Consider the following 23,588-nt stretch of genomic DNA (forward strand, 5'->3'; position numbering starts at 1 on the left):
AACCTCTTCAAAAGACATAGTAGATAAGAAATATGATGCACTGATCTAGATCTGTGTGTGTGTGTGTGTGTGTCCTGTGTTCTATGTGGAAGTCAGTTGTAGATTTGTTGCAGTAATCCACTGTTCATTATTCGGGGAGTGCTTGAGTTTTGGTCAGCACTCACATCACACCATGAATGCAGGTTCATAAGAGGCAAATAAAGCAAATGGTTCTTGTCAAAAAGGGTGGAAGCATAGTTGTTACCCAAACTGTAGGACTCTGTCTAATAACCAAAATAGGATCTATAGTAATGGATCTGATGACGCTATGGTAAGACTGTTAGACAGTCATGATCCATCCAGAGCATATATATGTATGTATGTATGTATGTGGGAAAAAAAATATACACACACACACACACACACACACACACACACACACACATATATATATATATATATATATATATATCCATCCATTATCCTGGTGTCAGGGTTGCAGGGATGCTGGAGCCTATCCCAGCAGTCACTGGGTGGCAGGCAGGGAGACACCCTGGACAGGCTGCTAGGCCATCACAGGGCTGACACACACACACACTTAGTGACCATTTTTAGGATGGGCAATTCACCTGACCTACATGTCTTTGGACTGTGGGAGGAAACCAGAGCACCTGGAGGAAACCACTAATTACACTGGGCACGATTATTTCAAATATTTTGCTTCCTGGAAAAAAAAAATTATGATAGACAATGTCAAATTACTACTACTACTACTACTTTTGGCTGCTCCCGTTCGGGGTCGTCACAGAGGATCATCCGTTTCCATTTCTTCCTGTCTTCTGCATCTTCCTCTGTGCACCAGCCACCTGCATATCTTCCCTCACCATATCCATAAACCTCCTCTTTGGCCTTCCTCTTCTCCTCTTCCCTGGCAGCTTCATATTCAGCATCCTTCTCCCAATATTCCCAGCATCTCTCCTCCACACATGTCCAAGCAATCTCAATCTTTCCTCTCTTGCTTTGTCTCCAAACCGGCCAACTTGAGCGGTCCCTCTAATATAATCATTCCCTATCCTGTCCTTCTTCGTCACTCCCAGTGAAAATCTTAGCATCTTCAACTCTGCCACCTCCAGACAATGTCAAACTGAACAGAAAAAATAATTTCAGATTTGCTGTGTCACGCATGAATTTGGAGAAACACTAAAATAACTTTTATTGAATTTAACATGTTTCATTCCATAATGATACAGACACATTGTGTTAGTTCAACTGAGCTTAAAATGTTTTGCAGCTGATTTTCATTAGAAGATCTGCTAGTGGGGCCAGAGAAAATAGCATGGAAGGCATTAAGGATGTTGTTGAGAATTTTTTTGGCAACTACAGAGCACCAAACTACACTGAGCTGCTTGACAACATGCTTAAAGCGTACAAAACCATGAAGTGCAACATGCCACTGAAAATTCACACATATATATATATATATATATATATATATATATATATATATATATATATATATATATATATATATATATATATATGTATATGTATATATATGTATATATATGTATATATGTATATATATATATGTATATATATATGTATATATATATATGTATAGTATATATATAAAGCGTTTTTCCCCGGAAACCGTCAATGTATTGAGTTTTTTTTCTACATCTATATATTTTATATATATATATATATATATATATATATATATATATATATATATAAAAAATTTTTAACATTTTTTTTTACAGTATATTTTAGTTTCTGAACCGCTAAGCTGATATGGGCAAGCAGAGTCAGCCACTCCTTTTAATTTATAATTGTTGCCGCAGTTCAGTTTTTTCAGCTATTTTATGACAGAACTATCAAAACTAACATTTAAGTGAGTTATAAATTATTTTTCGCCATAAAAAGGATCCATATAAAATCTTATATATAAATCAGAGTAAGATGATGCATGAGTATACCGATAGCCTCTCATAGCATTAATGCCATGCCAATTGGAGCAATGCTTAAAAAAAAAAATCAAATGAATTTCATTTTATTTTTGCTTGTTTGGGAATGTTAAGATTTGCTTTTATCTTCCTTTTTAAGCAACTTGTGTCCAACACAGACACACACACACGGTTTCTCACTCTGACCAACATGTAAGATCTGCTCCTAAAATTTCTATAAATGTAAATTACAAAAATGATAATTTCAACTTTTATCTATGTCAAGTTATGGTCAGATACGTACAAAGAGAATTTTTGCAGCTTTTCCCAAATGAGGCCTAACCTCAAAATTTTCTTTTTTTTTTTCTCCAAACAACTGGACATCATCTGGATATTGAAAGCCTCTACTAGAGACATTATTCCCCCAACAGGCTACTGTGTTGCCACATCTGTCTTTCATGTGATTCATGAAAGGATTCATCTTCTTACAACATTTCCTCTCCATCATACCAAGGCCTGGCCAGGATAAAAGAGTGCTAACTTATCCCCCGAGGCCTCTAGACAGGGAGAGCCATACTGTGAAGATGAGGAGAGCTCGAGGAGGGAGGAGGGGAGTGAAGAATATGGCGGGCTGGGTGGTGGATGGGGGGGGGGGGTAAGATGTTGCGTGAGACTTAAATCTGATCTGGCCAGTGCTGACGATGGCATTGTGGCCAGGTCATCACATCTGCCTTCAGTATCAGAGTGTGTGTGTGTGTGTGTGTGTGTGTGTGTGTGTGTGTGTGTGTGTGCGCGCACGCGCGCGTGTATCTTTATGTGTCTGTTATATAAACAGGTGTGATAATGCTGGCTGAACTGTAGTGGCTGAGCCTATTACCTGTATGTGAGGTGAATGCTCCATCTCATTCAGTGGGAATGAATAGCTGAAATTAAAGTTTGTGTGGCATTTCTTTTTTTTTTACAGTTATTCTTAGTGAAAATCAGGACTTACTAGTAAGGATGAGGTGTAGTTGAAGAGTTTTGCTTTTTACCAACTTGACCATAGGATCATTTGCAGGTGTAAGTAGCAAACACTGATTTTAAGAACCACATTTCTTAACTTTCCGAAGTTAGCCGAAGCAGTGCAGTTCTGTGTCTCGCTAGCTAGTGCCGTGTCCTGACCTAGATCTCTGACAGTAACCAGCTGCCTCCCAAAGCGACGCGGTGCTGCCATCAGCAGAACAAGCCAGGCGGGGTGAGTACCAGGGGAGATAAATGTCAGCTTGGACCTGGGCTGAGCCTCTTGATGCAGCTCAGAGCCCCTCGATTTGTTCTGAAGATCTGCAAACACTCAAACAGCCGACGGATGCCGATTGCATTGTCTTTTAAATCGCATGCTCCATGTTCCCACCAGGAAGAGTATTTATTGGACAAACATCACGCTTTTCCAAGCTGAGGGCTCCTGTGTCTCTCTTTTCAATTGTGCTTCCGTGTGCATCAATCTTATTTACCCTCTATAAACACTGAGACATTTCAGATCAGATATTTATCAAAGATTAAATTTGTTTTTGTTCTTGTTTTTGGGTACAAGCAGACCTGAAACTGAACTCATAAAATCATCAAGCAAGTACGGGGGGTGTCACTGCACAATACCAACCCTCCCAAGAGTCCGTTTCAAAAAATCAATGCTAATAAATACAGGTAAGCACAACAATTTCCCTTAGTTAAACTGGAATCTGAATGGGTTTAACAAGAAACAAAACACTGGAAATTACAAATAGAACGTATCCCAGGAGCCAGAGACATGAGTCCGAGATGCAGTTCTGCAGCCCATCAACCTAAGACGATTTGTATAATCCTTTTGAATGTCAAGTCTTGTCAAAGAGTAGGATTAAATCTCTAGGTTTTCCATTGTTTCCAAGGTATCACAAAGTAAACCGCCATCACACTTCAGCAGCACTGTATTAAACCTAGGAATTGCAGGTTACACTCACTTAACATATGGTCTTTGGTTGCTTATTAATCATCTTTGTTTTATGGAAAATTTATTAATCCATGACTGAAAATTACAGAAGAAGCCATAGGGTTCCAACATAGCAATGTTTGCATTGTACTCAATAATGCAGGTAGTCTCAGCTGTTATCCTGGACCACGATATGATAACTGCAGTAAGTTATCGAACAGAATACGTTAGCTGCAAATCATCTGTGAGTGATACTAGTGACTGAAGAATTTTTTTCACATTTAAAACAATGGGATATGATTGCAATATGATTTCTAACCCTGTAATAGTCAGTGAGTAAACACTGTATTTAGAGACCCACCAGTAACAGATTTTCTAACAGGCAGATTTTCTATTATGAGTTTATTCCCTCTATACAATGATACTTACTGATGCTTTCTAATTTCCGAAATCAATTTACTTCCTCGCCCCCTTGATTTTCCGAAATGCACAAATACTCATAGACTCTTGAGACACTTTTTACTGTTAGGATGTTGCATGATGACCTTTATTTTTTTAACGGGAACATCCACCAAGTCAAACTCCTTGTATGTGCAGGGAAACAATAAGACATATCACTGAATGGTCCATGGACAAAAGTAAAATGAACAGGGAGCGAGGATGCTCTGGAAAAGCTTAAAGGGCTGCAAAATGCAGACAATCATTTCTAGTCGCATTTCTCCTTTAATTTTAGCTACAAAACTCATTCATCTAAATTTCATCACAGCATTGAAAAAAAAACGAAAACAAACTAATTGGACGCGTGTGTGGCAGATGGCTATCATTCAAAGACCTAATTTACCTCAACCACGACTGCTGAGGATTAGCGAGGATGACTTTAGATTAGGGCCCCTCTGAAGATAAGATCATACGAAATGAGGTAACTTGAATTATAATTAATATGTTGTGTTGCTTTAAAGGCTAGGGTATCCCTCGTCTGTTAATTTGATAGATGGAATCAGAAACGTCATAGTTTTTCATTATCAAGTCATTTTCTGAATGTGTACAAAAAGAAAACCAATCTTAACAGCACCATAATTTTCATACTGGCTTATGGGGGGCAAAATATTTTCATTTCAGTTTACTTGCAAAATGGTCTTCATGCAGCTCTATGGCATACTCTTGAGTACAATAATTCATTTATATATATATATGTATGTGTGTGTGTGTGTGTGTGTGTGTGTGTATATATATATATATATATATATATATATAGGGTTGAGATGTGATGGAATTCCAATTTTTCTAATTTACTCCACATCCCACTTAGCATCAGTTGGACTCTTTAAAATCTCATTGACTTCACACACACACACACACACACACACACACACACACACACACACACACACACACACACACACACACACACACACACACACACACACATAGTCCATGGGCCAGACGATATTTCGGTACACTCAAGGTGGCAAAACTTACTTATAATTTTTGAAAGGATCCATGTCTGTAGATGATATTTTGGTATGATAACCATTCCTGAGTGGCAGCTGTATCACAGTTATCAGCTCATGAAGTTAACCACCCGCTAAACTAAATTGCATTTTAGACGCTGGTGCATATCCTGGTTTAGCCTCATGGTCAGGACATTTTTCAATGTTCTATAATATTGTCTTTGGTATCATTTTAAAGGGGACCTTCTTAGCTTTCATTCAAGCCCTGTTGTGGATATTTCTCACAAATATAGAGGTCACTTGAGCTCTTCAACCCGTCAATAACACACATCTTTCTGCAATTTTCGCCTAAACTATATACTTTCTTTTAGCCCTGTGGCATCTAGGAATATCAGGGACACAAAACACAAAAACTGGAATACTCACAGGACTGTAAAGATTCAGAAAATGTATAATATACCCATACTATTTCATTGTGTGAGGTGATTGTGAGCCTTAAATGAGAACTAGACCAAAGCCAGTTAGGTCACAAACTGGTCTCTATACATTTGTTTAAATACACAATCAAAATACGTGATAAAAAGGAATACCATAGTGAGGTAATGAACTATTTTAATATTTTAAACAACATTGACATTTACATATACTTAGTCAATGATACATGTAATCCCATATCATTAGTGGGTATATGTAATGGTAATGGGTAGGGTAATGGGTATATGTGAATATGGTTACATTATTGTTATCAAGCTCTGGGTAACCAAGTCCAGAATCAACATCCTGTGCATCAATAGACTACTACCACAGTAATACCATCAGAATCATCACACTGTCATTCATCAAACTGCTCGTTTCTCTCATCATCTGACTCCCCAAGTTCAAAGTCCAGTTCTGGACCATCCTGCTGTTTTTGGTTACTGCAGGTCTGTAACCTGCACATGTCTGTGTATGGAAGTCCATTTGACAGGCACATGCAGCTTGGCATTTTGCATGAATGCACACACTTGCATGTTAGCATTTCCAAGACCACATCTGGTGCAGGTGGGGAGCGCATCCAGTAAATGGCCAGCTTGCCTTCATCGTCTCTCCATCCATACTCAGTAGGGCTTGGCACCACAGGGTTAGCCTGCAGACAGCACTTCCATATTGCTGCCTGATAGTTGGCTCGTTGAACATGCATAAAGAGACAGTCTCTACATGGTGGCAGCTGGCTGGACTCAACCTCTCCCCTTTTGGTGCAGAAGAGCTGGTAACGCAGTTTGTTCACCTCAGCAGTGCTGCTATTAGCAACATACATCCGACAGGTGAACTGCTCAATTTTCTGGAACAGCTCATCACTCACATTCCATGTCTGTCCCAGTTGACTAAAAGTCTCTTGGCAGGAAGTGTGCTTTCTCACTATCTTCAGGGCATTCAGCTTCCCTTGACCAGCGAATGCACTGACAGTGTCGCAGCCTGTGAAGGCATGTAAGCCAATTAGGCTGTCACAGATGCTGTCTCCAAGTGAAGTTGCCAGTTTGGTGATGTCGACAAACCGTGTGCGGTTCTGAGTCCCACACTTCTGGTAGATGGGACAGGTGATGTCCTTCTGGAAGCCAAGACAAAGCACCATGACATCAGTGTCCTCAGCTGTGATGATAACTGACTTTGAGCCCGCATTTGCTGCATGCAATGCATGCAGGAGCAGACGGGTGTCAGCTTCTTCATGTGTGGAGTGCAGTTCTGCTGCTTCCTCACACCCATCTTCTGTCAACTTGTAGCAGGTTTCCTCACAGGTCATGTACAACACCTTGCCATGCAGCATAGCTCTGTATCGTGGGAGTTTCCACTCTTCCACCAGAAACTTGATGAGACTGGTCTTGTTGGAGGAACTGCAAAGAAATTTTCTCCACTGCTGGACGTGGTGTCCCCCTGCAAGATTCTTGTACTGGAGAGTGATGTCTCCACCCCGGTTCAGTCGTTCAGCATCTTTGATCGAAGTCTGGTGATAGACATCAAAAACAACATCAATCCTCCCACTCTGTGCTCCCTCATGGAGGACCTGGGTCAAGGCTGACTCTGCCACCTGTGCAAAGGTTTTGTTGTTGCCATTCATTTTTTGGACCAGGCTCATCCCATCAATGATGGAAGTAGATGGGATTGGGATGTCTTCTGCAGGAGATACATTCTTTTCAAGCTCTCTGGCAAGTGCAGCCTTGTTTGTTTTTCGTAAGGACCCATCAGCATTTGCCAGTGCCCATGGTAGTGGGCCCAATGGGTAGGCAAGGACATCCTTCAGATTCACCTTCCTGCTTTCAGCCACCAGGATCATGTGACTGAAAAGGTTTCTATCTGCCTTCAGAACCACATCCTGTGCTTTCTTTCCATGAGCTTGTTTTGCGCTGACATTGGAGAATGTTTTCAGACTTTGCTTGGTCATCTTGTCGTGGAATTTCACAGGTGGTGGGTCTGCATCTAACCTTGTCTGCTGGAATGCTTGGTAGGCCTCTTCTCCTTTCTCAAGAGCTCTCAAGAGATCTATGGTCACATCAGGTGGAGCCATGTTGCCAGTGGAGAGGCTAACCAAATCAATCTCATCAGGGGACATAGGATTGAGCCAGTTATTCTCCATAAGGTCCATGAGAGACTGGACATCTGCTTCATCTCTCTTGATCCTTGGACTCTGTAGATCTGGATGAGACCATTTGCACCTGCCTTGACCTGTCAGGTCTCTCAGCTGTCTGAGGTACATGCTTCTATACTCAGCTGTGAGATAATATTTGGTCACAGCTCCTGGTTTCAAGCTGAATCCCTTTGTCCCTCCAGCTGTTTGGGTGTCTTTGTTCACCGTTTCTTCTATAGCTTGGTCAACAGGGATTCGGCCAAAGGGATTGGTGGAGCCCAGTTGGACTGAGAAGCCTCCTTCCATGAATTCTGTGTACACATCTGGGTGTGTGATGGGCAGCTCAGACATCTGGGCGTAGTAGTAGGGGAGGTAGCGTGCATAATTCATCCTGTCATAAGCAAAGCACCATGGGATCATTGCTCAAATGCTAGCCAAGTGTAGCATCCAGTCTCCCTCTCTGGATGCTCGGATGAGCCCCAACAAGATTTCAACCATGTCCAAATAGGACATCCAGAAGTTCGAGAGGCTGCCGTTTCCACCTCTAAGGAACTCACGGTAGACTTCAAATAGATCCATGATGCGTGTACAAGAGCTGTTCTCGAGGACCTCCTTCAAAGCATGTTGTGAGACTTCTTTCCCAAGGCTGTCAATGGTCTTCAGTGTCTCATTCAGGTGAACCATGTCATTCCTGTGAGTTTCTTCCAACCAGGACAGGAAACCATTCAAGGTCAGTCGCATGAGATCCTCATACAGGAGCTTGTGTAGTCGCACTGCCCTGTTGTACTTGCAGCCATCCATAACACCAGCAATTAAGCCTTCTGCAATCATGCCAGACTCAATGCAGAGGTCTTTGAGTCCAGCATCTTGGAAACGCTTTCCTATTATTGCCAGCAGTGTGCAGATGGTGTGGAATACCCCAAGCCTAACGATGATATCATGGAACTTGTCATGGTGTTTCCATGTGATCTCGACAGCCTTCGCATACAGGGCTTGGTCAAAGACACAGACAATCTTCCTCAGGCCTAAGCACTGCATGATGCTCAGTGACTGGTTAAGCACCTCGTTGACAGTAGACATTTGTGTCGCTGGAGCATTGATGGTAGGCAGATAGCCTATATTGTCGGGGATGACCGTCATCTCTCCTCGAGTCAGGATGTTGAAGCCTGTCCAGCTGCTGACTGACTGTTCTTCTTGTTGTGACATGCGTGCTAGGACCCAAAGAAGGTTTTTCTCTCTGGCAAGCTTAGTATTGGCTGCAGTATCGGCATCTGACTTTTTGCTTTGTGGTGGCCCTACCCGTTGTCCAGCATTGTAAGTTGGTAACATTGGTGGGGGTCCATCAATGCTTCTCTTCTTTGTTTTGGGAACAGTGGGCATGGGTTGGACAGGAAGTGGGTTGACTGGCTTTGCTTGCACAGCAATCCCATTGACTCTGTGAGATGTTCCCTCACCACTGACAGTTTCTTCAAAACGGTCGCTATTGTCCCAGGCTAAAGTTGTGAATATGCCAGGATGGATGTTAGCTGGAAGGGCAATGCCACTCCCTGATGATGAGAGTTTCTGGAGACACAGGGCAGTGTTGATCTCTTCCATCTGTGAATAGGACACACTGTGACCAAGTCGGTTGAGGATGTTTATCAACTCTACATTTCCTGTCAACGATTTGACACTGAATGGCAGAACAATGTGCTTGGAAGGCTTGGTATTTCCACATGTCACTGCATATACTATGTCATGGCCAAATGACTGCAGAAGGCACTGCACTCTCTGGGATGCATGATCAGGATCATTTGAGCCTGTGAGTAGAGAGTACAGGAAGATAATGAGCGACTCTGGAATGGTAGGACATTCTGCTTCTGGTTTGACTTCAGGCGGCCAGGTTTGAGGAACATCTTGACTTTTAATGTCTGCTCTCAATTTGATGGCTGCTTTGGCTATAACATCTTGTGCACTGACACTTTTCAGGGTCTGCAGCTCCCTTTTGAGAGACTGATTTTCTTTGGCAAGTTCCCTCATGGACAAGTTATCGGGATAGAGGAGGAATTTTCCTTTCTCATCAGGGAATATCTGCAAGGCTCCAGCAAACTCACTCTCCAGGTTTCGCCTTATGTGCTTCTTGGTTGATTCCTTGACTTGGGCAATGCCTTGGGAGTTCATTGAAGCTACCAGTCTAGAAGAGAGATCAGTCATTGTCATCACTTGAGGATTGCCAAAAAGCTCCATCCTGATGAAGAGGAAGAGCTCATTGTATGCCTTATTCACAGCAGCTTCATACTGGACTGCAGCATCATCATCTTCATTGCTGGCAACCTCTCCTTTGGAAACCTCTTCTTTGGTGTAAAGTCTATAGCATGACCTGTGGTAGTGCCTTTCAGCTGCTACAAGGTCTCTACTCACAATGGCAAGGATTCTGCTGTCCCTTTTCTTTGTGGCTGCACTCCTGATCTTTGCATCAGCTCGCAGTTCTCGACACTGCACCAGTACTTCTCTCGTATTCTGTCTCTTGGAATATTTGCTGTTTTTCTGACAAAATATGCACTCTGCATCATAAGTCCTAGATGTACTTGGAGCATGTCGAGCTACTCTCTTAGATTGTTTCTCTTCAGCAGAGACACAACTTTTCTTTTCTTTTGCAAGGAGGCCATCAAGAATTTGCTTCATAGTGAAGATACTGCGACACTTTCTGTGGTAGTAGTTTGCTGGAATCTGTCCCTCACGAATGTCTTTTGCCAGTTTCAAAACTGGTGCATGATTTCGTATCTGAGCTGCCCTGAGCAGAGTTCTCCATGAGTCGACACTTTGTAGTGAAACCAGCTTATCTGTATCATCAGAACAGTGGATAATGCACTCCACCCGTGGGCGCTTTGGTATTGGGTAAAAACTTGCTTGTTCACCAGTGGCCATATTCAGTCAGTTTTCACCTGCCACATACAAACAAATACATGTAACTTAGGTGTATGAACACTACTAAAACAAAGTTTACTTTGCTTCACCAGCGTCATATTACCATTATTTATCTTACATAGCCACAAATGGATACATTACCTAGTTGCTATGCAACAGCTGTATTTTGTCCACATGAGGCCGCTAAAATCAACACAAGATGAAAGTTCCTCGTAGCCACTTTAACTAATCATATTAACATATACATTAAAAGAACATGCTAACATTATGGGAAATTAGCTTACAATCTTCTCCAGAGTGAGACAAGAAGATAGATACCAGTTTCCTCTATATGTGTTTAGTAGAAAGCTATCTGGCTGCACGTTAGCCTAGCTTAGCACAATGAATGGAAGTACACAGTACTGGTTATCCTTGGTTGTTGGCCAACTAAGAACTGTCCCAGAGTTTAAGCTAGGCTAATCAGTACCAGGGGTGTTGAAATGGTATATTTGTAAAAATCTGGGCAAATACACAATCGTGAGAGGCACAGAAACAGGTTTCCTGAAAGAAAAATGAAATAGCTGCTCATTTGGAAAGGTTATCATGTATTATTTTACTTCTGTTAGTGTACCAAATAAAATGGCACCAGTGAAGTTGTGTCACCTTGGGTGATATCGATATCTGGTCTGACCCATGGACTAACTGGCTTTGGTCTAGTTAGTTTCTTAGTAATAATGCCCTTCTAATTTAAGGTTCACAATCACCTCACACAATGAAATAGTATGGGTATATTATACATTTTCTGAATCTTTACAGTCCTGTGAGTATTCCAGTTTTTGTGTTTTGTGTCCCTGATATTCCTAGATGCCACAGGGCTAAAAGAAAGTATATAGTTTAGGCGAACATTGCAGAAAGATGTGTGTTATTGACGGGTTGAAGAGCTCAAGTGACCTCTATATTTGTGAGAAATATCCACAACAGGGCTTGAATGAAAGCTAAGAAGGTCCCCTTTAAAATGATACCAAAGACAATATTATAGAACATTGAAAAATGTCCTGACCATGAGGCTAAACCAGGATATGCACCAGCGTCTAAAATGCAATTTACTTTAGGGGGTGGTTAACTTCATGAGCTGATAACTGTGATACAGCTGCCACTCAGGAATGGTTATCATACCAAAATATCATCTACAGACATGGATCCTTTCAAAAATTATAAGTAAGTTTTGCCACCTTGAGTGTACCGAAATAGGAAATTTTGGGCTCTGGCCCATGGACAAACACTCCTGCGCATCTACTGACTGCTGACACAGCCTTTACTCACCAGTTGAAGAGGCTGTTTGGCCATGCAGCTGAGCGGGTAGGTTGCAGTTGTGGGAGGGGGTTGCAGGGGCACAGGGTCATGGCATTGGCCAGCTGAGATTACCCCTACAGCCAACCATCTGCTATCTATAAGAGAATAATGAGAATGAGAAAAATCAGTTGCTGGAGTGAATATTACAGGAATTTAAGCACCGTTAAAACCAGCTAAACTCAACACTAGGATAATTTAAAGACTCTACTTTGCTGACCCTGCTGAAAGGGGGCTGTTATACGTGTATTTTCTTAGTGTTGGGTTGAGCATGGGGAAGTGTGCATAAGACTAAATTCTCTATATGTGAGTTAATACGTTTAACAGGATTATTTTACCACATTATAAGTACTACAGAATCAATACTCTGGTTGCCGACCTAATCTGTCAAGGCCACTGTTATTTTTAGAGTTACCGTAAAACTTCAGATGAACTTTACCTAAATGTAGACTTCTTTACATTAATAATCACATTTAATGGACAACTTTGTTATCCATCCATCCATCCATTATCCAAAGCGCTTATCCTGCTCTCAGGGTCGTGGGGATGCTGGAACCTATCCCAGCAGTCATTGGGCCCCAGGTGGGGAGACACCCTGGACAGGCTGCCAGTCCATCACAGGGCCCACACACACACACACACACACACACACACACACACACACACACACACACACACACACACACACACACACACACACACGCACACCTAGGGACAATTTAGTATGGCCGATTCACCTGACCTACATGTCTTAGTACCTCCTCTGTTTGGTCGGGACACCTGTTCAGGGGGGAGAGGGAACTGGGGGGAATAGCGTGATCCTCCCACACGCTACGTCCCCTTGGCGAAACTCCTCACTGTCAGGAGAAAAGAAGCGGCTGGCAACTCCATATGTCTCAGAGGAGGCATGTGGTAGTCTGCAGCCCTCCCTGGATCAACAGAGTGGGTGGAGCAACGACCGGGACGGCTCGGAAGAGTGGGGTAATTGGTTGGATACGATTGGGGAGAAAAAAAAGGGGGGGGACTTTCTGTGACGTTGTTGAAATCAGTTGGCACCAGTAACATCTGAATTAGTAGATGCCAAAATAAATTGCAGCAGACAGAATGGCTTTAGGATTCGTTTTTTTTATTTATTGCATACTTCTGAAACTACTGTAACCATCACACCACTGCAGACAGTTCAGCTTCATGGTACTGACAGTTTCAGCTCCTTAATCGGGTCTGCGGTGGTGTAGCGGTCTAAGCATCGGCTTTGTGTCGATGCAGTTGCCCACTGGGGACCGGGGTTCGCGCCCCGGTCTCGTCAGATCCGACAATGGCCGGACTCGATAAAGCAGCAATAATTGGCAACGCTGTCTTCAGGAGGGGGGCAGAGTCGGCTTGTGTTCGTCACATGAATGCGTCTCTGGGTGTGTCAGAAAAAGCAGTGGTTCGGCCTGGATTTCGTGACAAGGCGTCTCCTTCGAGACTGTCTTGCTAACTTGTACTTCATTGATGCCTAACAAGTTCCGATATTTTGGCCTTTAGCTTATGGAGATAAGTGCTTTGTTGTGTCTCTCCAGGGTTGCCATGAAGCTGAACACCATGAGCGGACTCATGTCGGCTGAACACAGATGCTACAAACAAATGAGTCATACAAACCAAACAACATCCTCCAGTAATGAGCGCTCACAGCAGATGCCTCTCCTGGCACACGAGGTTCCCGCCGTTTTATCAATTCATCCTATTTCTACCTAATCGGCTCAACTGTGATTAAAATGATATCCATATCCTCCCCTTTTTTTGAACCATATTGGCTTCAAACGTTCAAATCTCCAACTGTCTTAGTGGTTAATCCTTTACAAATTAATTAATTTCAGAGCGGTAACGTGCATATAATGTTGGAGCATCCACTTTATTTCCTGATTTATTCAATAATCCCATGATATAGTTTTAATAGCTTAACTGGAGGGGGATATCAAAACAAAGTGGCCTCGCTAGGATGTGAAAGAAAGGCAAAGTCTGATGGGGAGCCGGTCGTCCTTACAGGTCAGGGCCGGCCGCAGTCAACTTATTGTTTCCCTGTCATGTGTGATGCTGCAGAGGCGTCAGTGGAGGATTAGCGACCAGCGGCACATGTCAGTGAGAGTGTGAGCCAGCGTGCGCTGGACAGACCAGATCCAGCTAGCTTTGTGTCTTAGTCACTGGCACACGGCTGAGCACGCTTCATAACAGGGTGGGTGGGGTATAGGAGAAGGAGCTGGTTGGATCCTAGCTCTACAAGCATGCAACTTTACACACACACACACCTTTTTCAAAACGTGACACTCCCCTGTGGAAATTAAAACAATCCAACAAACATCCGCACCCATTACCCCCCCCCCAACACGCACGCACACACTCATGTCTTGTCTATCAGCTGGCTTCTCTAAAGTCGGTGCTTTGTTGCCCACACTCTCCTCGACCATCTGAGAGGACCACAGGTTGTGAAGTATTTTCAAAATTACTTAAAAACAGAATTTTTAAACCGACTTCCCCAAACAGTTCTCACTCAAAACCATTATCATGTCTGTACCTGTTGTTTTAATCATATGTTCTTTGTGTTCATTTTCTGTTTAGTTTTTTTTTAAATCTTTTTAGGTTGAACTGTTATTTTCTGCTCGTTAAAAAGTGTGTGAGAAATAAAATTGTGATATCCAGTTGTGACAAAATTAAAATAAAATAAATATATAAATATATAAAATAATATATACAAATAAAAATGAAAATATATAATATGAATAAAAATAAATAAAATAAATAAAAATAAAATTGTGATATCCACAGGGCCTCCATGTCACATAACACCCAGGTCACGTCTGCCCTGCTATCCTGCTGATGGACTGTAAAAACAGCTAGACTATCTAAATGACCGAGGGCTTCCACAATGGCTGTTTCTTCAGATGTGTGCATCTCCTGGCAAAATAAAATCTCACAGAAACCTGATCACAAGATTGCATATCGGAGAATTATTGCAGAAATCAAGTTTATGGAACATGTGATGCAAACGGAGCAGAAATCAGTCTTTAGACAAGATACAGATAAATCCACAAGCACCCGGCAAATATGGCTGACAAGGAGAGGACCGGGCCGCAAAACCTGATCTGACCGATTTGAGACATGGTGTGTAGCTCCAAACAGAATACTGTCGCCAAGGCTCATTGTGTTCTTATGTGAAGATGTAGACGTACAAAAAAATAAATTATTGTTCAACAAATAGTTGAAACAAGCGCCTGCAGGATGCAATGCTCTGTTTTTCAAAGAACTATCAACTGTTTAAAAAGCGTAATCCAATAAATCAACATTTTAGATGCATACCACATCGGCGGAGGCCGAAGCACAGCACCTGGATCCAAATCTAGCCCAGGAGCTTTGCTGCATGTCTTACCCTCCTTCTCCACCATACTTTTCCTATCACTCCCCATTTTCCAGTCCAAAAGAGACAAGCATTTACCCAAAGAAAATGTTAAAAAAAAGGTAACATTCCTCAACTTTGGACAAAAAAACATCTATTTTTCATCTTAGGGCCTCCATCACTCTCCTCCTTTTAGTAGACGTTGTCAAATGTATGCCCCGTGCTATGTAGTCAGGATGGGAACTCGAGCTGGCTCTGGTCAGGTCACTGCGGCCCCACTCATTATCTTATCTCCCATTGTAACCCGCTGTAATTCCCCCCCTCATGATTGATGATGTCGCTGTCTGATTACACCAAGACAAAACCCCCTTAAGATCACCTTTCCCTAATGCAGCCAACTGCACAAGCCCTGCTGGAAGGGGGGTCGGGGGGAACTGGGGGAGCAGAACGGCCACTTTGAGTGCCTGTCTGTCAGTCATACGCTTTTCCATTCTTCAACCTTTAACAAGAATCGACAGTGTGATTCAGCTGGGACCCAATGTACACACACACACACACACACACACACACACACACACACACACACACACACACACACACACACACACAAATGAGGGTCGCTACAACAGTAAAATGACTAAAAACACTGATATGATTGTAGTGAGAAGCCTGGGTTTTGCTCTGCTCATCTACATGTTTATGATGTGAACCAAGGTAAGAATAACAGTCCTGTTACAGAAAGGTTTGAAGACACTTTCCTTAGGACAACTGCCACAGTGCTTGCTCATTACACTAAGTGAAATGAGTTTGATTGAGATGGATAGCAATTACCTAGATGCACCTAACCAGACACTGAGCAAAATACAGTATTCAGGATAAGGAGATTGAGAGTGGTAGGGGACAAAAAGAAACAAGAAAAGCAGGGTATAAATCATTTAAACTGAAGGCTCCTCTGCCCGAGATCATGTCCCTGGCTCACCTTGTACAAATCAGAAAGGTAGCCTATGCTCTTTTATAGGAGAGACAGTGGGTCTCATCTCTCCGTGTGGCAGGTGGGGACAGATGCCTCATTATCCATGCCATGAGGGACAAAGCCAGGCCAGCAGCCGATGCCCCCACACTGGCGTTTTGTTTCCACTGAGTCAACACGAGGCTGGGTTCATCTCTGACCTCAGCGAGTGGAGGTCGCTGGCAGAGTCACATTAAACTTTCAGAGGGCCCAAAGGTCTGCCTCAGCAGCGTTAACAGCAACTTTGTCTGAAAGGGTCAAATGTAACAAGGCACCCACATGTGCCCCCCGCCCCCCCCCCAACCTCCACGGCCGTGCCCCCCCCCCCCGGATCTCCAGATAAGATGATACTCCGCAGGTACGTCTACCTTTGAGTTTATGCATGAAAAGACGGAGAGAGAAGAAGTACAAGTGCTCCTTAAGGAATTTTGATGTTTAAATGATTAAACTAAAATGTGTGCCTCTAAATTGAAAATTTCATGCTTCGGATTATTTCAACTAATGCACCAGCGATGGCCCGGCATAGAGACAGCGGCTCATGTGAGCAGTACAGGCCATTCGAACAGAACTTCACATACTGCAAGTAAAAAGCAGCCAGAGACGTCTTTATTGTGCATCATGTGAATATGCCAAATTTCTCCAGAAATGCTAAGTCCTTCCTGCCTTTGCATATATGGCTCTGAAGAGATTCAATTCAGGCTGGCTTACTGAAACCAAAAAGGTATGTCGCTTACTGCAAAATCACTACTTGAAATTATCATCAATATTTCTATATATTTTGTTTTGTATACTGAGTAGACAAATGACGGGCCACATCTGTAAAATGCGTGTTAATTAAACATAATCTGAATGTTGTAATCACTTTTGTTTGGCTGAACCGGATATCTGGCAGAACTAACTGGCAGAAACACCATACTAAAGACATCTGTTGAAAGTGCAGCCTGGTCCGATGATAAAGCTACAAATCCATTGACCCCCTACTGTTATAATAAGACAATGATTATCTGGGATTGTTGAAGAAACAGTATTTCAAAAACAAATTGTAATTCTGCGAAACAATGAAACACCTGTTACAGATTGTGAGGCATCCATTCAGGTTTAACTTGGCTCTCTTGGCAACCGAGGTACAATATTGAGAAGCTGAAAGACAAACACCGCATTAACCCTCGTGGATTTGTATCACCACAGTATGTCATTTGTTTTCCTATATTTGTGAGTTTAAATTTGCTGATAAGTCTTGTTGTTTTTCATAGAAAGGCCCTCTTGAATGTTAACATGCTGACAAACACAGGCAGGGAAAGTGCTGCGTCGACGCTTTCAAATGGAGTGATGGTGCTGAAACCAGAAACACACATCCCCTGCAAACTTGCAGCAATAAATTACGCATGGGCTCCTTTACATCCTTTCTCATTTACTGTCTTTTCCAGACATCTTAATGTTTCATTCAAGGACAACAAAAATATCACTAATTGTTGACTTATAGCAGAATCTTCTTAAAGCAACATCTACTTCAGTAGCTGATGAGAAGAACTACATGCAGCACACATAAATTAGATGTATGACTTTTGCAGCATGACCTGCCTTCAACTTTACCATTCAGTTTGAATACATGGATTCTTAATAGGCTTAAACATGGACAAAATGTTGATAGTCCAACTGAAAAATAAAAATCATGACTTCTATCAGGCAAACTGATGGATTTGATGTTCTCCAGAGCATCCACCACTGACAGTAAAACTTTGTGAAAACTAAAATGTAAAATACTTGTCAGCCTTTCACAAAATCCCACAACTAATGCCTAACAACATGTGATGTAAAACTTATTTGAAAGATGATAGCAATACAAGAATAGGAATTTCAATTAATATCTTTAAAAGTTGAAAGACGGAAAAGATAAATAGATGCTAAACACTACTGTTATTCAGTTCAAACAAGTCAGGACTTGGTGAATGTGTGTTCAATAGAAACCTCTGGTGCCTAACTCCTAACTAACTCCCAATTAACTCCTAACTCCTAACTAACTCCCAATTAATGCCTAACTAACTCATACCTCATAACTCCAAACTCATAACTCATAGTAGGGTTGTAGTACTCGAGTTTGGACTTGGTCTTTAGTCTGCATTTTGAAGGTCCCTGTGTTGAGTCAAACTGAACAGCAAAATCACTCAGACTTGACTCAGTCTCAATGTGAACCCACGATAATTTTTCATGCCTGGTGGATTACAAGATTTTAATTTACTTTATTTTTTAAATGAATATCACATTTCCTCTGATGCGATAGATAAATTACAATCTAATCTAACTAGTTCCTTATCATTACAATTAATATATGTTAAAAAAATTTAAACATTGGGAGATTGGAATTTCCAAAATAAATATCACCATTAAGTGAAACTTTGACTTTTACTCCAATGGTAGACCACTACAGTCACAATCATGGTGTTTAATTGGACTTGCACTCTTCTGGGGCCAGCCTTGAAATAAAGTTTGTCCCCATTGGTCTTGATTTGGATTTGCCACCCTTAAGTCGTGGACTTGACTTGGACTTGATAAACTCAGTGTTAAATGGATCCTGGATCAAGGTCGTCCTTTGCCAGGCTAAGCAGAAGTTGAAAAGCCAACTCCACTAATTCTGTCTCAGAGGGTTGAGGCAGAATGACCAGTCATCGGTTCCCAGATTAAGAAAAGCAATCAAGAAAAAGGAGAAGAAGTCGGCCAACAAAGAGGATACCTGGATCTTTCTGACACAAGAGCACCGACAATAGTAAAATGATGTTGCAGAGTAATGCCAAAATGGCTGTTTTTCATATACAAGTAAACTACATATTATTAAAAATGTACTATGCACTTGACGTACAGTGCTGTGAAAATTATTTGCCCTCTACCTGAACGCTGTTTTTGCATGTTCAGATCTTCAAACAGAATGCAATATAAGACAAGGAGAACTCGAGCACAGACAAAATACTGTTTTTAAATGATCATTTCATTTATTGAAGGAAAAAAGTTATCCAACACCCATTTCACCCATTTTGCCCCCTGAACTTAACTGGTTGTGCCACCTTTATCAGCTACAACTACAACCAAACACTTCCTATAATTGGAGAACAGTTTTTCACATCGCTATGGAGGGATTTGGCCCACTCTTCTTAGCAGAATTGCTGTAATTCAGCGACATTGGAGGGTTTTCAAGCATAAACTGCTGGCTTAAGGTCCTGCCACAGCATCTCGATGGGGTTCAAGTCAAGACCATTCTGAGGTAGACTTACTCTTGTGTTTTGGATCATTGTCCTGCTGCATAACCCATTTAAGCTTCAGCTTCAGATCACAGACTGATGACCAGACATTCTCCTTCAGAATGTTCTGGTTGAGAGCAGAATGCATGGTTCCTTCAATGATGGCAAGTCTTACAGGTCCTGAGGCAGCAAAGTATTCCCACACCATCACACTACCACCACCATGTTTAACTGCTGATGTAATGTTCTTATTCCGAAATACTGTTTGCTTTACACCAGACATAATGGGAACTGAGTCTTCCGAAAGGTTCCACTTTTGACTCGTCTGTAGAGACAACATCCCAAAAGGCTTGGGGGTCTGGGAGGGCTGGCAGTAATCGAGCCTGGGTTTTTCTGCTCTAATTGAATCCGATGATTAATTGTGGCTAATTTCTTGATTGAGTAACAAAGGGGGGGAATTACTTTTCACACAGGGTCCGTTGGTGTTGACTAACTTTTTTCCTTAAATAAATGATCATTTAGAAACTGTATTTTGTGTTTACTCAGGTTCTCTTCGTCTTATATGTTTTTATCTGAAGATCTGAAACAAGTTTTAAAAATATGCAAAAATAGAGGAAAACAGGAAGGGGACAAATACTTTTTCATGGCACTGTATACATACTACAATGGCTTTAAGAACTTTTGTTTAACATTTAAAATTTGGGTATGAACTTAGATTCATGTGTTTTATTTAGTTAGAACAGGCTTTTACAGGTTTGGCATCCAAATTTTTGTGAACAATTAATTCCTCATTTGAATTTAAGCTACAACCACCTGTTGACTTCAGGGGGGAAATTATTCTGAGTTGCCATTCAAACAAATTTTGGCTTTTCTGTTTGAGAAATTCTGTTTAAAGCTGTGAATTGAAGGTCTTCTTCTTCTTCTTCTATCGGTTGTTCCCATTAGGGGTCGTCACAGTGGGTCCTCAATTTCCATCTCTTCCTGTCCTCTGCATCTTCCTCTGTCACGCCAGCCACCTGCATGTCCTTTCTCACCACATCCACAAACCTCCTCTTTGGCCTTCCTCTTTTCCTCTTCCCTGGAAGCTCCATATTCAGCATCCTTCTCCCAATATACCCAGCATCTCTCCTCCACACATGTCCAAACCATCTCAATCTTGCCTCTCTTGCTTTGTCTCCAAACCATCCAACCTGAGCTTTCCATCTAATATAATCATTCCTAATCCTGTCCTTCATCACTCCCAACGAAAATCTTAACATCCTAGGTTTCTTCCTATTCTCTTCCTGTTAAAGGGTTTTTATTAGGGAGTTGTTCCTTATTTGATGCGAAGGTCTAAGGACAGGATGCTGTGTTGCTGTAAAGCCCCCTAAGGCTAATTTTGAATTTGTGATATTGGCCTATACAAATAAAATTGACTTGACTTGACTCTGCCACCTCCAGCTCCTCCTCCTGCCTTTTCGTCAGTGCCACTGTTTCCAAACCATATAACACAGCTGGTCTCACAACCATCTTGTAAACCTTCCCTTTAACTCTTGCTGGTACCCTTCTGTCCCAAATCACTTGACACTCTTCTCCACCCACTCCACCCTGCCTGCACTCTCTTCTTTTTTAAGAATTTAAGATAATTCTTTTTGAAGAATTTAAGGTAATTCTTTAATTTATAGATACTACAAAATAGATACTCCAACACTTGTATACCACACAGTGAAACAGTATCTTTGGCATTGTAGTTATTGTAATTAATGTTTTGTCTTCATTTATAGTGCACCAATAGCCTTGACTGAAGAAAATCACAGAAAGTTGAATCAGTTCATCTGGACACGTTTATTGACAGACATGTTTCATCACTCATCTAAGTGAGCTCTTCAGTCTCAACTGACTGCAGGTATCCCCACCCTTATAAACAATACAGTGGCATAACGACCAAAACCAATGATTGTTTCATATGTGAATAGGCGTGACCATTAACTAGAGTTACAATGGCCATGGGTACTATTCACAGAGGATTTGGGAATTTTTGCAATCACAGCATTGTAAGATGGTGACAGATGCACTCTTAGCCCCCCGGTTCAGAGATGGTTGTTCCCTCTTCACACAGATGACCTCTTTTGACTCCCCGTTCAAACCAGCATTCCTCCCTATCAAGGATGTGCACATCCTCATCCTTGAAAGAGTGGCCACAGGCCTGTAGTTGGGTGTAGACTGTAGTGTCCTGGCCTGACATGTTAGCTCTTCTGTGTTGTGCCATCCTCTTGGCCAGCGTCTGTTTAGTTTCCCCGATGTACAAGTCACGGCAATCCTCCTGACACTTAACAGCGTACACTATATTGCTCTGTTTGTGCCAGGGGACCTGATCCTTGGGTTGGACCAGGTGCAATATTGTGTACGCTGAGATTGATAAGGTCACTTGGATGAAGGATGAAACGTTTCTCCCACTAAACGTTGTGTCCAGATGAACTGATTCACCTTTCTGTAACTGTTTCTTTAGCATTAATCTGATTGTTCTCTGGTTGAGTTAGAATGTGAAGCTTTCTGTCCAATTCTTACCCGTACTACATGCCGAGATGTGGCAGTATTAACGACAGCCCGGTGATCACAGTTATATTTCAGTAATGACAAATGATCTACCACACTCAGTACCACAGACAGAAAATCAAAACATACACTCTGAATTATCTTTGTTAGATAAAGTTTTAAAAGTAAAACGTGTCTAAATGATGCCTGGTAATAATACTAAATGCTTTTGTGTGAAGGACAGTAGCTATTCATTCCTTATGCTCCACTTGGTGCTTGAATCCACGGCGTATCAGGTACACAAACACAGTGATATTCACAGCAAACTGGATTAAGCCGAAGGAAGGGACGCCGTAGTTCTCATAGAGGAAGCCACCTAACGTTGGTGCAATGGTGTGAAGCAGAGACTGAGCAGAGGAACAAAGTCCCAGCATCGTGCCTGTCAATACAAACAGATAACAGTTAGAAAACTAGGTGCCATAGTTAAAATGAGTTGTGATTTGCAAATTTATTTACTTTCGTTAAAGGCCACATTAGTTTGCACATGCTAAGAAGTTATCTTGGTGGGACGCTAAGCATTTAGACACAAGGACATAAACTGAGAACATTATCTATAAAAAAAAGTACCAATATACCCAAGAATGTCCCAATGCCTAAAGATCTAAACTGCAAACAAGTAGAGTTTTAATTTTGTATAGTCCAAAGCAATAAGAACTAACAGTCAAAAATCAATCATATCTGTATGTAATGGTACTCTACTGTACAGTATTCACATTTAATGTTGCATATTTCAGCTGTTTTTGTACATAGACCTAGCTATCTGTTTTTTTTCATTTTTTTGACTATCACAATCCTTTTAATAACTTTTGATAATGTCACTGCCCAATCTGAGTAAGCCGTAGATGTGAGTCACGCACGCATGAGCGTAAACGGTTCACCCAGCTTTATTATATTATACAAATAAAGGCAGAGGTTGTTGTTTTTGGTTCATCCAGTGTTCCTCCAGCTCTCCTGTGCTGAGGTCAGCAGTAATTGATTTTCTGACTTGTGAAATACGATCGACTTCTCCTTTACTTTTAAGATGAATCGGGGATGAATAAAGTATTCTGATTCTGATTCAAATACATAATGGTTGTGACTAGATGGTAACCCTAGATTTGTGAATTAGTGAAACTCTCAAGTAATTTGTGATATTGGGCTATACAAATAAAATCGACTTGACTTGACTTACCTTAACCTCAACCTCAATTTAACCTTAACTGAACGCTTACCTTAACCTGACCTTAACCGATAGCTAACCTTA

The 23,588-nt window shown here is 41.6% G+C and overlaps 1 protein-coding gene across 1 annotated transcript in view; it reads right to left on the reverse strand.

The window, feature by feature from the left end:
- Positions 1 to 19,565: 19,565 nt before the first annotated feature.
- The window catches only part of slc22a18 (solute carrier family 22 member 18), a 31,853-nt gene continuing 27,830 nt past the window's right edge, over positions 19,566 to 23,588 (reverse strand). Inside the window, exon 10 of the mRNA XM_056278747.1 lies at positions 19,566 to 22,724. Coding sequence (XP_056134722.1) covers positions 22,537 to 22,724 — 188 coding nt within the window. The 3' untranslated portion in view covers positions 19,566 to 22,536. The remainder of the gene's footprint in view (positions 22,725 to 23,588) is intronic.

The sequence above is a fragment of the Lampris incognitus genome, chromosome 4 (assembly GCF_029633865.1).
Source record: "Lampris incognitus isolate fLamInc1 chromosome 4, fLamInc1.hap2, whole genome shotgun sequence".
Classification (NCBI taxonomy): Eukaryota; Metazoa; Chordata; class Actinopteri; order Lampriformes; family Lampridae; genus Lampris; species Lampris incognitus.